General features: G+C 38.9%; 1 protein-coding gene across 2 annotated transcripts; it reads right to left on the bottom strand.

Annotated features, from left to right (window-relative positions):
• Nucleotides 1-2353: 2353 nt before the first annotated feature.
• On the bottom strand, nt 2354-16141 carry LOC111228565 (solute carrier family 41 member 2-like). Of its 2 annotated transcripts, XM_022754532.1 has the most exons (12): nt 16060-16141; nt 14451-14892; nt 13930-14037; nt 12747-12818; nt 12495-12639; nt 11549-11695; nt 11209-11356; nt 10423-10502; nt 6984-7115; nt 6724-6872; nt 6494-6642; nt 2354-2611 (listed from the first exon to the last, which is right to left on the bottom strand). In XM_022754532.1, coding segments are annotated over exons 2-12 (1509 nt in total). In that variant the 5' UTR covers nt 14829-14892; nt 16060-16141; the 3' UTR covers nt 2354-2610. The 2 variants fall into 2 exon arrangements, with proteins under 2 accessions (XP_022610253.1, XP_022610252.1); XM_022754531.1 differs by lacking the exon at nt 2354-2611 and having other exon boundaries at nt 6466-6642.
• Nucleotides 16142-16712: the final 571 nt, after the last annotated feature.

The following is a 16712-nucleotide window of genomic DNA, read 5'->3' as shown; positions in this document are numbered from 1 at the left end:
CAGTAATTTAGTTCTTGTTCAACTCTGTTTTTGTTTTATAAATTCCCTTGTTTTTCTTTTCATTGTAAATATCCTGTGTCCTGTTTATTTTGAACAACTTTGTAGGCTTAGCTTTTCTTTTGAGAAGTGCTATACAAACACTTCCTTACTTTGATATTTAAATTGACCAAACCTCAAACGGCTGCTGAAATTGATCACCATCTTTATGCTAAAGGGAATTTAACGTAAAGTTACAACCCTGCCCCTCACACCACTTTACATCAATGCAAAGCACATAAAAGGAACAATACCTACATGTGACAGGCTATTTGCATAATATGCCAAAGTCTATAAACCGTCTCCGTCTAGATGTGGGGAACATTCAAAAAACTAAGAGAATGAGGAAAGAGGTACTGTTGCAGGATTTAGCAGGTACTTACAAAGCTTTCTTGTAGGGGCCATCATTGTTTACATGGGACTCCAAAGGTTCTGTCACATACCACTGGATCCCTCTGTTTCGACATTAGCTTCTATTGAAGCTCAGATACCAGGCAATACCATGACAATTTGTTATTCTTGTGTGTTTCTTTTCAATTATTTTAAGTGCTTTATCTTTCTACCAGTCTGTAATGTAGATTATTTGAGTATAGTAGTTATAGTATGGCACCTTTGCCAGTGCATGTGAAATGCGCGTGCACGTGGCGATAAGCCGCACCCCATTAAATTTTCCCACACCCCCCTCTCATCAGGATGACCATGATGACCTCTAGACAATAACCTATTCAAGGGTAGGGCGCGGGTAGATTTCCAAACAAGCAGGCCTACAAGAATGAGAAGGCCACTTTCTCTGAAAGGGATAAGAACCCGCCAGTTGGAAAACCAAAAAAGTTTTGAGAGAGCTGCTCAAGCGAGGAGGGACACAGGGTATGTAGAACACTTAAAAAAAAGTCTAGTTGAATTTTTGCTGCCTTTTTTTTTTCTTTTTTTGTATTAATGGGAGATTTTTTTTCCCTAACTGTTCATAGGTCTGAGAGAGCCGTTAGCACCAGTACAGGAATTGGGCGGTGGACGAAACAGTTCAAGCTGTTGAAGCACTTAAAAGGGAGTTGGACAGAACAATATGGGCGCATGATGACAACAACTGGATAATGTCCAATCAGTTTTTCAGAATGATGCCTGGTTGAACAATAGAGCCAGTACACCGGTGACACACTTACAGCACTGAATTTGTTTGATGAGACTGTACAGTCACAGGCAAACAGTGGTATTCTCCATACAGTACCCACGTGTCTTAGGCAGATTCAGTAAGTCTGGTGTTCTCAGTTGTCACTGTTGTTGTGTCATAGAGGTCATTTATTGGCTGAAAACATGCCCCCTCCTAAAAAAAGTTCAAACACAGTGATGTGTCCTGCTGGGTAGCAATAGCGATAGTGATAGTGATACCGATTTCCCTGACCCAACCCAAGGTTGGCATGCTAAAATTAACCGTTATGCATTGAAGCATTTTTATCCACCAGGTTCTGACATGTCATTTGACCATCAATTCGTCGATGGCTTGATTCACAACACAGAAGACTTAACATACTATTAGATCAAAGGGTTGCACCTGTTGATGCTGCTGCTGCTGCTGCTACTAATGAATTTGAAATGCCACTTGTTTCTGCAGTGTCTGAAAGTGCTGCTGTTGCAGCTGTGTCTGATGGTAACTTGCAAATTGGTTCTGCAATGTTGCTGCTGCTGCTGCTGCTGCTGCTGCTGCTGCTGTGTCTTATGGGCACATGCCATATGATTTTATGATAGACCCCTACCTAGGTGTTGACACACAGGCCACTGCATGTGGATTAACAAAATAGAGTAAGGCATAAATAGGATAGTTGGGATACTTACAGTTCAGAAGAGCCATTGATGCAAAGGTCTTTAGCCTGCTGTTAACTGTTGATAAAGACCAAGGCTAAGGTTCTGCAGTAGCAAATTTGCTACATAAATCAGAAATGAAGCTGTGTGATTCAGCCCCCAAGTTCTCAGTAAATAAGATACACAGGCAGAATTCCTCAAGGGAAGAAGACTGATAAAGAAATTGCTGAAGGTAAATATTCTGAAGGTGAAGGCAATTCCAATGCACATATTTTCTGGCTTTTCTGAATCATGACTGTTTTAATGTGTTTGTGGTCTTTGTCTAAGGCGGGCACCAAGTCAATGCATATATGTGTGATCAGGAAATAAACTCTGAAAGATGATCTCTGTGTGAAATCTTTTTGATTGTGGTTTTCTTCTCTCTTCAGTAACTTTTACTTAAATCCATAACAAGGTTCAAAGGCAAACACAGATACAGAACTTAACATAACATGAGTGTCACGCAGCTTTTATTGTTCAGAGGACAAGGTACAGATCTGACGTGCAACAGGTCTGGAACCTCATAATCCTCTTCCACACAATGCTCCTCCTACAGTGACTGGATGTTACAGATTGGTCAGTATCCATACGCGGGGCTATCTGATTGGTCTAATACTGCAGCAAGTGTTTCATTACAGCCGTTGGTGGGAAAATACCGCAACTGTAGCCCTTCGCACCATGGAAACTTCCTCCTGCAGGCCTGTACAGTGGTGTACCTGTCGCTACTCCCTCTACCTTTCTGAAAAGAAATAAAAAATAGTTAACATTACAGATGCTTTCAGAAATCTGAAGGTCAAGATAATCTCCTTCTCATTTCTATCATTCTGTGCACAATATAATCACATGAACTGTATAATGGCAATCTGACTATAGGCCTAATATGTTTGTCTCAGGCCTTGTACTTATTGTGTATATAACATAATTTTCCTTCCATTTGTTACCTGCATCAGAGCTATGACATCACTCCCTCTTTTGGGACAGGAAGGGGGGAAATTTCAGTAAATAGAAAGGTGAAAGTGATATGGGAGTGAGAAAACGAGTGTGGGCCAAGAGATAGTTGATCTCATTATGTATAATTAACATTGGCATAACCTCATTTGATTTATGCGTATCTGTAGCTTGGTCAGTTCTGCAAAAATGAAAACAGCAAGATGCTTGCTGAACATGCTGAACATGACCCCAAGGGTTGGCTGTAATAATATGTCCCCATGCAGACTGATCTTATAACTGCATGCACACTTCCACTCACAGGTGGTATCGGTTATACAACAAAAAAGAAAACTATGCTACGTTGCCAGATCATCCAACAGCAAAAAAAGCTGAGGAAGGTTCAGCACTTGCAACAACACAATGCACTGTGTCCAATGTGTCGCACTGGCCAATCAAATAAGTGCAAGTGTGCATCTCACGTGGATGACAATGTAACATGAACACTGTCACTTTATTTCTATTGTCTCTTTGTATTGTTGTGACCAAAGATTAAATAGTTGCTGGCATGATGACTTCCCACAGTCATAAAATCCTGATTATTACAAACTGTTTTCCAGTGTTAGTTATAGTATCTGATAAGGTTTCAAACTAAATGGATTTATTACTTGTACTGGGCTTCCTGGATCAAATGCCATGTCTTGCCTGTAGGACACCTTAAAAAAGAGAATCATAAACCCCCTCTCCTCAAACTGGACAGGCTGACCCTGTGACTGGGAGGAGGTCTGACATTGAACAATCACCCCCAAAGATTAAGGATAGACTTTGTTCTTAGTCTCTTATGAGCTGTGTTCTCTAACTGTCCTTTAACAGAAAGGAAGCATGTCTTTCACCCCTAGGCCAGACATCTACAAAATCCCTTCCTCTGGTCAGTCCAGCAGTAATTCTAACATGTTCCAGCGCCAGACCTCCAGCCCTCCTGATAGTAACTCAGCCAAGACTAACTGAGATGGGTAATTTATGACCATTATTGCTACACACTAGCTCAAGCACTGGTGCTGGCTCAACCTCTGGTTCACACCAGACCTGTGTCCTCCAGACACAGCAAGTTAAAAATATATATATATTATAATAGTTCTCTATTTCTCATTCATTCACACACACACACACACACACACACACACACACACACACACACACACACACACTCAACTCAAACACAACTCTGTCTATCTCTCTCAAATTTGAATTCATATTCAAATAAGCTTTAGTACTATGGTGGGTCAGAAACCTATAAGAGCAGTTACAGGATACCTTTCGTCAAACCCTTTTTGACATGTCCTCTCTTCCAATCAGAAGGTACCACATTGGCAGCTAAGTCCCTCCGCTTTTGTCCAATCAGAGAGCAGGACTTACCGTAACGCCCACCTACATAGGAACCAGGTTGTGCCCTGCCAGGCATACATGCATGGTGCCAGTTCATAGATGGTATGGGAATATATTAATTAATTAATTAATTAATTAATATAAATCCTTAGAGTCTCAATAAGAGCCTTTCTAAGAAGTGTGAAGTCAAAAACTTCACACTCAAAGTCAACAACAGCAGAAAAAACCACCGCTAGCCATGCCAACAGTCTCTCTCCTCTGTCAGTCTCTCTCTCTCTCTCTCTATCTCTCTCTCTCCCTCTCACGCACACACACTCACTCACACACTCACACACAACACCAACCTTTCTTCCTCTGTGAATCTCTAGATAAGAGTCATAAACTACAACCCACATTCCAATCCTGAGTAGTGACCAGCAGAACTCTCTCCACAGACACAGATCTAAGGAACGCTCCTGTCAATCAAATTTGGGGTTAATGAATAAAGGTCACCATGGACGTTTTCCGCATGAAACAGCAGCTTTTTATATAAGGTCTTTATGGTCGGACTCTATTTAGGCCTTTCTAAATCATCTCAAAAACTACCAGGAAACCTTATCAATCAGCAGCATTTAAATACAGCATTTATTTATTTTAGGAAATAAAGTTTGTGCGTAGATTCATCAACCTCCTCAAAACGCAATAGCATCTCCCAGTAAGTAGCCTAACCTGTTCTTTGAATCAACGTTTACTTTATTTTTATTTTTTAAAGATTGCTCTTTTTAATCGAGATTTCGGACACAATACTGCACACTGGCCTTTCTCCCCACAAAATAGGTCCGTTTATGAGGATTGGGGAGACGGATAAACCCTGGTATATTGTTTATTTTTGGCTGGACCACAACAGCGAAGCCAGCCTGGCTGCATCAGTTTTAATGATGGCAGAGAGGAATGTTAGGAGAGGAAACAGACATAGTGAGGCTGATTTATAGTTTCAGGGAAAACTAGTTACACTGTCCATGTGTTGCAGAAGGTTAGATCTCAGTATAGGTCATCCCAACCATATGAAAAGACAGTAGGTATTTTATGCCTCGCATGCTCAATCTGATCCTTCACTTAAATATGCTCATTCATGCAATTGATAAAGCTTAATGGCCAAAACTCTTGTTAAGGAATTATTTTCCCATGTGGAATAAATTTTCAGTGACTTGAATACATCACTTAGCATTAAAGAATATGCACTGCATTAAAGAAACATGTATTATAATAAAGAGACTTGGATGTATGGAATAAGCTTGAGTAAATGAGTTGTGTAGTAGAGATAATGGTGATGAAAGAGCACTATGGGTGCTTCAATGGAGAAGTGTGTTTGTGACTTAATTTGTAGAGGACCAGAGATAAGCACAGACATGTATCTGGTATCAGCAAAAGGGAAGTAAAAAACCCACCTAAAGCCCAGAATGTTCCAATCTTAAATATCATTTCATAATATGAAAGTACAAACGTCAAGCCTAAGGCATGAAATGGTCAGGCATGCAAAGGCCAAAATATGCAAAACACTATTATCTTTTAGGGACTTTATAAAAACAGGATGAACCTGAGGTGGACCTGATCTAATCATATTTCCATGTAAGGTAGTAACTTGAATACCAGGAAATAATCAAGCAGCAACATCTGGTGCTGAAAAGTAGCCCCACACCGACCAAAGGTAGGTTCCCTGACATATGCCAAGACAAACCAACGACTGTTGGTTTTAAGAGTCTAAATCTCTTAGAGTCATAAATGTCCGAAATTGAAATCAGAGGCTGAAAAAACAGTGCGTGACAGAGAGCGAGGGAGGAGGACTGACAGCCAGTATTGACTTGTAGACTTGTTGTTTCACAAAGGGCTTTATGCTTTAAGAACATACTATTCTCACATGTAGTATTCAAGACTTGTTGCTTGTGAATAGGGATGCATGATGTCCTATTCGTTTAAAACCGCTGTTTCACAAAGGTATTATACATGCCCCCCTCACACCTCAGTGCACATCTTTAACATATCCCCCCTAGGAAAGTTTTCCCACAGCCCCCTCTCATCAGGATGACCTTGATGACAATAACCAATTCAAGGGGGCGGGGCTTGAGAGGTCATCCATCAAAATTTTTGTCAAAAGGTGAACAATATACTGTATATCTCTGACAAGGAATAAATCAATCATTGCCTTTAATGATTTTTTGTTGTCCTTTTATTTATTATTTTACCGCCCTAAGTGATGTTTTGCTGTATTTGTTCTTCCGCAAGCCTTCTCTTGTTTTGAGCCTACACACTGCCTGAATCACCAACGCACCACAGCATGAGAAAGGCAAGAGAGAGGAGAGCAGTCCCTAGAAGGTCTCCGAGGGCTGTGAGGTAGGGTATTGAGTAACTGTCGGGGTCTTTATGCCTCCGCCATAGACAGTGGACCATACAGTCAGCTATACACAGCAGGGAGAAGACCTAGGAGACAGACACATGAGATTTATTGTAGAACAGTTGATGTTGTCTGCAGAGGGAAATATAACCACACGTCGGACTCACCTGAATCAGGGAAGCAGACAAGAAGGCGACGGTTAAGAGAGGACTGGGCAAAGTGCGGCCTCCTTTCATCAGGTGGATGGTGTGTAAGAAGATCAACTGACCGGGGATGACCAAAAGAAGCAGAATCTGGGCGGATCGATGGTTTGCTCCTGCCATGACAAAGCTGACGAAGCTCAGATTATGTGTGTGTATGTGCATATGGGAAAAAGGGGGGGGGGGGCAACACCTTTATTTATACAATTTGACCATGTGATCTTCACCTGAACCAAAGAAAGTGCGGCATGGGTTGTAGCAGCTCTTACGGTCCTCAGGAACCTCTCCAGGTGAGAAATTCAAATGCAGATTAGTAGAAATACGACTAGACTGTATGGAGACGAGGTTTCCCCCAATACCTGAGAAGAAAAGAAAAGGTGGGGGCAAGATTAACAGAAAGGCCATATGCAACAAACCTACTGTTTGGCATGTAGTAACAACAAAGAATGTGAAAAAATTGAATGACCACCTCATGGTTGCATGCCTCCACCAACCAGTCAAGTTACAGGGAATCACTTTATCTTTTTTATCCTATGAGACATTTCTGTTAAATTGTGTCATGATTTGCATATGAATTCTTGAATTATGGACAAAAATGTGTCTTGTGAAGTTACAGTGGCCTCATTGCCCTTTGACCACCAAATTATAATCAGTTAATCCTTGAGTACAAGTGGAAGTTTGTATCAGACCAAAGGAAATTTCCTCTGGGGGTTCCTGATATATCTCATTCACAAACACGTAAGGTCACTTTGACCTTTGACCTTTGATCACCAAAATCTAATCAGTTCATTCTTGTGTCCAAGTGAATTGTAGCGGACATATCTGGCCTGGCATAAGGCATTAAAGGAGTTCATTGTAAGGACATACAGAGTTATGGACCCAAAATTGACACTTTGTTACTTTTCCCACCATCAAACTATGAAATTGATAGGAAACAGAGACCCCTCTCTCACAAACAGACCATGCTGTTAGCATGTCAGAGAGATACAACCAGACCCTGGGGTCAAAGGGTCACCTCCAGAGGATCAACAAATGGACACCAGGCAAACTGAGAGCACAGGCAAAATCTCCAGTTTGTAACAATAAGACTCTGTCTATTGATATTTGATTGTTTCTTATATTGGAAACTAACACTAAAAGGACTGAGTATCACTAAGGTGTGACTCCTGGCTTCTCTGTGCCACGCATGAACACACACACCCACCCTCCCTTCCTCTGCCCCTCTCTAGATAAGAGTCATAAACTACAACCCACATTCCAATCCTGGGTAGTGACCAGCAGAACTCTCTTCACAGACACAGATCTCGGGAAGAAAATGAAATGAAATATCTAACTGTTCTGTAACTGTAACTATAGGGAAACGCTAGAATTAAACTATTCAAAAGTTCCATCAAAAATGATTCTCTTCTCCAAGTTGAAACACAGGAGAAGACAGGTAACGCCCCATTGGCAACTCATCACACAGCTCATTTCATTATTATTTTCATCTTTATGATTATTACACGTTGCATGTACTCTGTGGATAGTAGTTTAGTTAATAAACGTCTTTATTTAAACTCAGTTGTTGTCCTGTTGTGTTCTTTTGAAGTAGAGACTGGAGATCCATTGAATTGACAAGTCATTGCTTCTGATGTGAGATTGACAACATTAATCAATTAAATAATTCATAGTTGTACTCCCAGGGGACTGGTGCCCCCTTTCAACGAGAGCAAATTCTAAATTGTGGCGGTAATGCTACATCATGTTTGTACCAAATTTGAAGAAATTCCCTTAAAATGTTACTGACATATCACATTCATAAGAATGGGGTGGATGAATAAATCGACACCCGAAAACATAATGCCCCCACTTCAATTTGGCTGGTTTATTCGTGCATGGAGGACAGATCCTGTGCAGGGTACGCCAGGTCTCTCACTGAGTAACACAATTTTGAATGCCTATAGTCTTTTGATCTTGAGAAATGTAACTATCAGATGTTGACCTAACACAACTTTGAATGCTTATATAGTCGTTTGCTCTCAAGGAATGTGACTATCAGATAATGACGTCGAGACTTTCACATCTGTGTCTCCTCATACCTGTCACTTTTATTACTTCGAGTCCCTCGGGGGGTCCATGATTAAAGTCTCTAATAGATGTAGATACAACAACAGTCAACAATATAACAATAAAGTCCAGATGTGTAAGGGGTGTCCTGCTCACCCCAAAGGTCAGCAGTTCACCCAAGGCAGACATCCCTCATACACCAACGTCAAAGTTATATACATGCAAAACAATTAATACCTTACAACTTCTAAATTAATTTTAAGTAGGCTAATTAAGAAAGGAGAGCATTACAATTGTGGGAGCACAATGCCAGAGCACTCCATGAGTTTAGCATTGCACAATGTCAGACTCAAGCGGAACAGTTTAGAACAAAAAAGCAGAACCGTTATTGTAATCTTTTTCCTTTTGAAAACCTTACTCCTACTTTACATTAGCCACAACACAACCCACCGCCAACTGTTTGGTTCAGAGATTTGGGTGTAGTATACTAGTAGCTGATAATGTGTTCTTGAGCGGTGTTAGGGGAGAGCACAGGTCATGGGTGCATTCTGACCAGGAGAAGAAAAGAAGAGACATAGCTACTTTACTGAAGACACTACTGTCGCCAAGTTGTGGGGATTTTTCATCTTGCATCTGATTTGATATTCTTGTTGTGACTTTTGATTCTTGTTTTTCTCCTTTGATTTTGATATTTTTATGAGTAGTTACATATGACTTTTACATTTTTACCCTTTATATGTCATTTTAATCATATTTAATCTCAGGTAAACCTTTTTTTTACTTTTTAAATAAATGTAATCTTATGTTATTCTTTTTTAATCTTTTAATGATATTTAATCTCATGTCATCAAGTTAAAGCTCATGTAATACTTTTTATCATTTTTTAAATCAAGTTTAATTTTATGTAATCCTTTTTCTTACTTTTGAATCAAGTGTAATCTCATGTAATCCTTTTTATTTTTGAAATGTTTTCATTTAGAAGATTTTGTGCTCCTGAATAAAACTACTGAATAAAACTAAGTAGACTGTCCTGATCCATTGAAAAGGCGGAATCTTTTATTTGGTCCCGTCCCTCCAGTTAAGAAATGTCAATGGTTATTTATCGGTTTACTGTTGTAGTAAACTGTCATTAAAATGTAACTCAGCATTATTAAAATGCAATCTGCATTATAAACATACTAAATGTTAAACCTATAAACTCAATATAGCAGCTACATCCACAAATAACAAAAATCTATGAATAACAAGTTCCATTACATTTCACAATATGCCTATCTCAGACACTGAAACACCACAGTTTTCAAAACTGGACAGTCTGAAATCAAAGGCTACAAAAACCCTTATGAGCTATTACAAAACACAAGTTAACAGTTAACAGTTAACTGGCACATTTTCCTCCTATGCTTTCCCTTCTAAAAGAGCTCAAATGTGCGGACATGATGTGTCTGTCTTGAGAATTTGCACAAGGCCACTCGGAATTGAAAAGTGATTTGTGTATCCCCACATGCACGGCAAAGCATCTTAAAGGATTTAACCATTTAAGTGTTTTTAAGTCTGTATTTTTACAAAAACACAAATCATAAAAGCACTTTCAGAACTTTAAAAACTTTAATTACTCACCATTTATCACTGGAGCATAAACTATGATTCCTGCCAAGTTTGGATCTGACACAGACTTGTCCAGAATAAGCCCTCCAATACTAAAAGAAGGAAAACCAAAATAAAAGCTTTACATTTCCTACATATTACTGGCACGTTAACACATTAACTAGCTCATTAATAAGAATCTGAGTGTGGATTATGAATTATGAAAATAGAACATTTGATTACGGATTATGTTTGGAAAGAAGAGTGATTCCCGATGAGGGAGTGAATAAACAGAGAGGTCAAAAGAGAAAGCTTTTTCATTTTTTACTTTCTGTTTTATGTAAAACCTTTTAATAAAATTAATACAACACTGGATAAGTATCCTTTTGCATCATTTGGACTTTTGCTAGATTGACTACTATTTGCTTAACATTTAAATCCGTGTCACATCGTCTTGCTAGTTTCTTTCTGAAAACAATTGCTTCTTTATTTTGGTCTGTATGTCATTTAATGATGGCATAATGATGGAATATATATATACATATATATATATATATATATATATATATATATATATATATGTGTGTGTGTGTGTGTGTGTAGTGTAGCTCATTATGTGGATGATGAAGGAGTACAATTGTTCTTTAACAACAGATCGGAGGGTGATGATGAGTGTTTTTATTTTCAACCTTAAGGCCTGGACTGTTTCATGCCAAGGAAAAATGTAAAAATCTAATAATTTACTTTATCTATATACTTCAATATTCACACCACACCTACATGCATAAAAAGAGTAAGTTACAACATTGAAGTGAGTACCTGCTGATGACCATTGCTGTAATGATTGGCTCCCAGCCTGTGCGGAGCAGAATGTGACTGGCTGGGTGTTTGGAGGCGATGACCACCCAGAGAGGGATCAGGCACAAAAGTAACAAATCCACCAGGTACAGCACATAGGGATACAGATCTGTGAAGAGAAAAAGTCATTATGTATACTTTCTACTAGCGCTCACTCTGAAACTGAAAAACAGATCTTTGTGGATGCGGAACAAGGGTCAAAAGTGCCATCTGCTGGCCAGAACTGAAAACTGCATGACCTCTGGCTCATAGAGAGACCAAGTGTTGCAGAATCAATCTTCTTGTCTTCATCCTCCTTTACCTGTGAAAGAGTAGAACCACTGACCGCAGCAGGCCAGCAAGGCAAGAGTGATGAGATCTCCAAAGCTTGCCGCCATGGGCGTCGCCACGTTGTCAGGGTTGATTCCCATTCGCTTAGAGCCAGTGATCACTGCCACTATGATGATACCTTGAGGGGTTTAAAGAAAAGGTAAAGCTCTTAATGTATGAGGTGACACTGAAGAAGTCCTGAGGGTGTTCATTCTGTCAGAATATATGTGTGTATCATATGTGTATACAAATGTTTGTCTATGGTGTTATATAAAGAAAGAAACATGAAGCGTGATAAACAGAAGAGATGTGATTTGGAGACCAAAGGGAAGGTAAAGGGGGGCCCATAATTCCCAGCTACACCTCTGTCTCTGTGGCACTGAGGTTTTGATAATCTCTCTATGCTGAAATTTATTCACACATTCTGAAACCAAACATGAAAAACTCCATGTAAAATAGATTTAAATGTTTTAAATGTGCCTCTTGTTCATATTACCATTTCTAGAATAATTTGTGTCATGAAGAACAGCTCACTTAACTAAACAAGAGGAAACATCTTCTGAAAAAGTGCATATTAGCAATCAAGGAAGTTTTCCTCTGAAAAAAAGAAAGAATCAGTTTGAGGAGGCTTAAAAAGAAAGAAGTAATGATGAGAAAGAATGATGGGATGTATGACGCTAGTCCTAAACAGAGGGATGAGAGAATGGGTGACACAGAGACAAGGGAGTTAACACCTGTAAATGTATAATGTAGGTGTGATAGTTAATTAAACGTGGATTCTTGAGGTCATGGGCAAAACAGAGAGGGAGAAAACTAGGACTTCAAAATGTTTTAAACAGATGTAATGGTGATATGTGTATAGCTGTATTTTTGCACCCATCAAAGCTTTTCACACTGAAGGAAAGATCAAGGACGGTGGTTCAAAGTTGTGTTGTTACCTTGCAGCAATGAAGCCACAAAGGCGGTACAAACACTGGTTGAACACAAAAGCGCTACATGATTAAAGGGCATCTTTCCTTCTGCCATCCAGCCCAAGACAGTCGCCATCAGGGAGGCTAACAGGCCCAGCACTGTGGCTTGAAGCTATAAAATCAGAGTGGTCATATTAAACATCCACAAGTTTTAGTGGACTGGAATAAAATTATACAGATAAACAGGTAATGATGTAAAAAAAAGAAAAAAAGATGTACCTGCTTGAGCGCCAGGTTCCCAACAATCAGCATCCACTTTTCTCTGGCAGAGTCCATTTTCCCTGCATTCACCTGACAACATCACATATAGCCTATATTATCTCAATAAATATGGATGTTTGAACATTAACATTTCCATGACAACTGCACAACCTCATTTAGTTGATGACGATCATGTGATATGATTGAAAGCTCCAGCTGTTTACAAAGTTTGAAGTTAAATAGATAAATATTGTTGATAATGTTACAACACAAGATCAGACAACATGGAATTTCATATTTAAAAATATATTTTTCAAATCTTTGCAGAGGCACTAATAATTTTGATATATACTAAAATCCAACCTAACAAGTAAATGTAAAGCTAAATGGAAAAAAACTAGAGCCTTGCAAATAAAAATGTGATTAATTTTCATATTAGCAGACAAAATTAAAAAATTTAACATGGAATTAAAAAAAAAAAAAAGGCTAAATAATTCCTTAAAACAGCTGAGCACAATAGTATTTAGATGGAAATGGCACATTAATAGGGAACTATTTTCAGCTGCAGAATAACACACACTTTTGGCCCTAGTATTATTCATAGCACCAGAATGGGATGGACTCAAAATAAACTACAGAGTCCATGTTCATCATAAGAAAATGTTTGTTTTTTTTAAATACATGTTACAGTAATGGATGATAATTATCATGACATTTGATCATTATATTATCACCGTTCCCAGGAGAGCATCTTTCCAGGTTAGGCTATCTGAAATGTTGGACTGTTGTTAGCATTGATTCGTCCTGCAGAATATTGTATTGCAAGTTGATGTCCTGCTGTGGTCTTCACAGCTCTGTGAGGAGTTTCACACCCATGATGCAAGAGGGCAAAAATATTGTTCTGAGAAAGAAGCTGTATCAGTTTATGTATTTTTGCCTCTCTTTATTTATTTATTTCACTAAATATATTTTAAGCTATATGTTTTATTGTGTTAACTGTTCTCTTATACTGTATGTAATTTACTCAATATATGTCACCTATGCCTCTGTAGTAAATAGTTGATTGACAAGATGTCACTTTTTATGTGTTATCATGGTGAGCTTGTGAGTTCATTAAATTGCTGTCTAGTGTGCACATCTCTCTCTTTCTCTCTCTCTCTCTCTCTCCCTCTGTGTGTGTGTGTGTGTGTGTGACACTCACAGCAGTTGAGAGTCTAGAGGCCAGAGTCATTTCCAGGTTCCCCTTCATGCCTAATACAGCAGGGACCAGGATGAAGATCTCTGTGATTTCCTGGAACACGTCCCAGTTCTGCCGTGAACACACACACACACACACACACGCGCGCACACACACACACACACACATACACACACACACACACACACACACACACACACACACACACACACACACACACACACACACACAGTGCAAAATAAATGAGCCACAGTCAATACCACAAAAACACAATAAATCCTCTTTATTTAAAATAAACACACAAATTTACAATTTAAAGGAGTTTTTATTCATCTTCTCTCTCCTTTTCAACTGTCTTCCCCTCTCTTCATCTCTCTACTTATTTGAAAAATTAGAATGTTTTCAATATCTTGTCTGCTTGATTTAGCAACTAGGCATTTGGAAAGACTAGAAATGATGATTTTCCATGGGACATCACTTTTAATAACCTCTGTGTCCTCCTCAGCATTTGCCCGTTTCCTCACCTGAACCACATCCAGCAAAATCCCAGCAGAGACTGTCCCAAGCCCAGCCAGCAGAAATGGCACCAGGATCTGCAGCACCATGGAACAGATGGACTCTGCAGGTACAACCGGGCGATCTGCATCCTTTGCTCTCACGGATTCACTGATCCTTGACCGACCGTAAAGTTGATTGGGGAGCAGAAAGTCTGTCTCAGTGTACTCCTGTGGCTCATAATGGAGACTGGTGTGGACAGGTGAAATATTCCCATTAGAGCTGAAATGTTGTGGACTTCCAGAGTGTTGGGATAAGGATCTGTTTGATCTGTACTGTTGGCTGGGGCTTCGTCCCCCAGAGCTGCTTGTGGGCTGTTGCCTATCCTGTGACTGTGGGACAACCATGGTGCAAAGTTGAGTTTTTGCAGGATGTTATTCCTGCTGCTCCAGCTCCTGAGAATCTCCTACACTGGTCACACACAGTTGGCAAAAAGAGGATGATGATTTGCTTTGAATAGAGTTCATTAACAAGGTTGACAATACAGCAATACAAGAGATATAACTGTTATAACAACATCTGTGACTTACAAAGTAAGTACATACACAACAGAAAAAAGGTTCTCCTTCTATACCACTACATACCAGAAATGTCCTGAAATTAGACAGAAAAAAGACAGAATAAACTGCACAGAAGCAGAAATAAATAAATAATAATTAAGAGTTGGTGGATGCATGGCAGTGTTACATTACCAATAGCTGTTAAAGTGCTACAATGAGGATCTGTAATATAAAAGGACTTCTAAACTTTTTTCACTTCCATGAAAAATCAAGTTTGCAACTTTGGCACGTAGAACGTATTGCTGTTGCATGAGGCTGTTTCAGAGTCATCTGATGGCAGAGATTGCCTGCATTATCATTCTTCATGCCTCTTTCCCATCAGCAACACTGAGGCTATGTTGTCTGACAGAGACAATGCACTTCATTTGACATTCCTAAGAGATGATCAGGTACGAAAAGGCTGAGCTCACCAAGTTGTAAGAGAGGAATTGTACAACATGTTTTTTAACAGTAAAAATGTTGTCAGTGGATGAAAAATACGCTCAATAATCAGCTTTATCCCATTGAAAAGGCTTGAATGAATGGTAACTTTACTATATTCCTAACTATGGTTTGGCAGCTAAGAAAATATAACTTTGCATTATTGTATAATGTTAAATATTCTTACTAATGATAATCCAAGCAATATCTAATCAAAATGCTCAGCAAAGTTACAAGCACACTTTGCGAAAGTCAGCACAGTATGATGCTCAGAAGTACATAAAGCAAAGCAGGGTACATCAAACAGACACTGTATTATGAAAGCCTTTCTACAGTTTGGCAAGAACCAGCTCTGAGATCACAATCCAAGAGTTAAGGCCAAAATAAGAACTTCAAATAGAGTTTTAATTTTCGTATCAAATTAATTTGTAATGCCTAGTTTCTTGTGTATCTCCTAGTATCTCCAGTATCTGTGTTTTCATATATTATATGAAAACACAGATACTTCATGCAAAATAAATATGTCAATATTCTTTTTATTTTAATACTCTGAGCAACATAGTTAGGAGTAGTATAGAAGAGTAAAAAAGGGCCTTACCCTTAATTTGAAACCGTAGGAGTAGAAGAGGCATCTGTTCTCACACTCCAGTACTGACCTTGACTCTTCCTCGTGGCCTCTGTCGTCCTCTGAATGGTGTGCTGAGTCTTCGCTGTGGCATTACACTAAACCCTCCTACACACACACAAACATACACACAAACACACACACACACACACACACACACACACACACACACACCACATAACTCTCACTCTCTTGCGCCCTATACCATGTCTTGTGTATGCATATTCAAATACAGTGACAGCCTGTGTATAGCCCTGCAGACTGCAGGATACGCACATATTTGACAGTTCTTTGTTAAGAGCTGTCCAGTGCTGGCCTGAGACTGTATTATAGCGAAGTTGTTATGTTTGTTGTTCCTTCACATGGTATGTATTGTCTTATTTTTACTTATCTTAACATTAATTTTTTATAGGGACAAGTAGCCTTCTTATAGACCAATTCCATAAACCACTACTGCTACTGTAGTTTGCAATATCTGTCCATAGATAGTTTTTTTTTTTTACTAATGTTAATAATAATGTTAATATCTATCTATCTATCTATCTATCTATCTATCTATCTATCTATCTATCTATCTATCTATCTATCTATCTATCTATCTATCTATCTATCTATCTATCCTCTGA

Source organism: Seriola dumerili, unplaced genomic scaffold, assembly GCF_002260705.1.
Source record: "Seriola dumerili isolate Sdu_G_001 unplaced genomic scaffold, Sdu_1.0 BDQW01000219.1, whole genome shotgun sequence".
NCBI lineage: Eukaryota > Metazoa > Chordata > Actinopteri > Carangiformes > Carangidae > Seriola > Seriola dumerili.
Note: the sequence above shows the minus strand (reverse complement) of the source record. Positions and strands in the feature narration are given on the sequence as shown.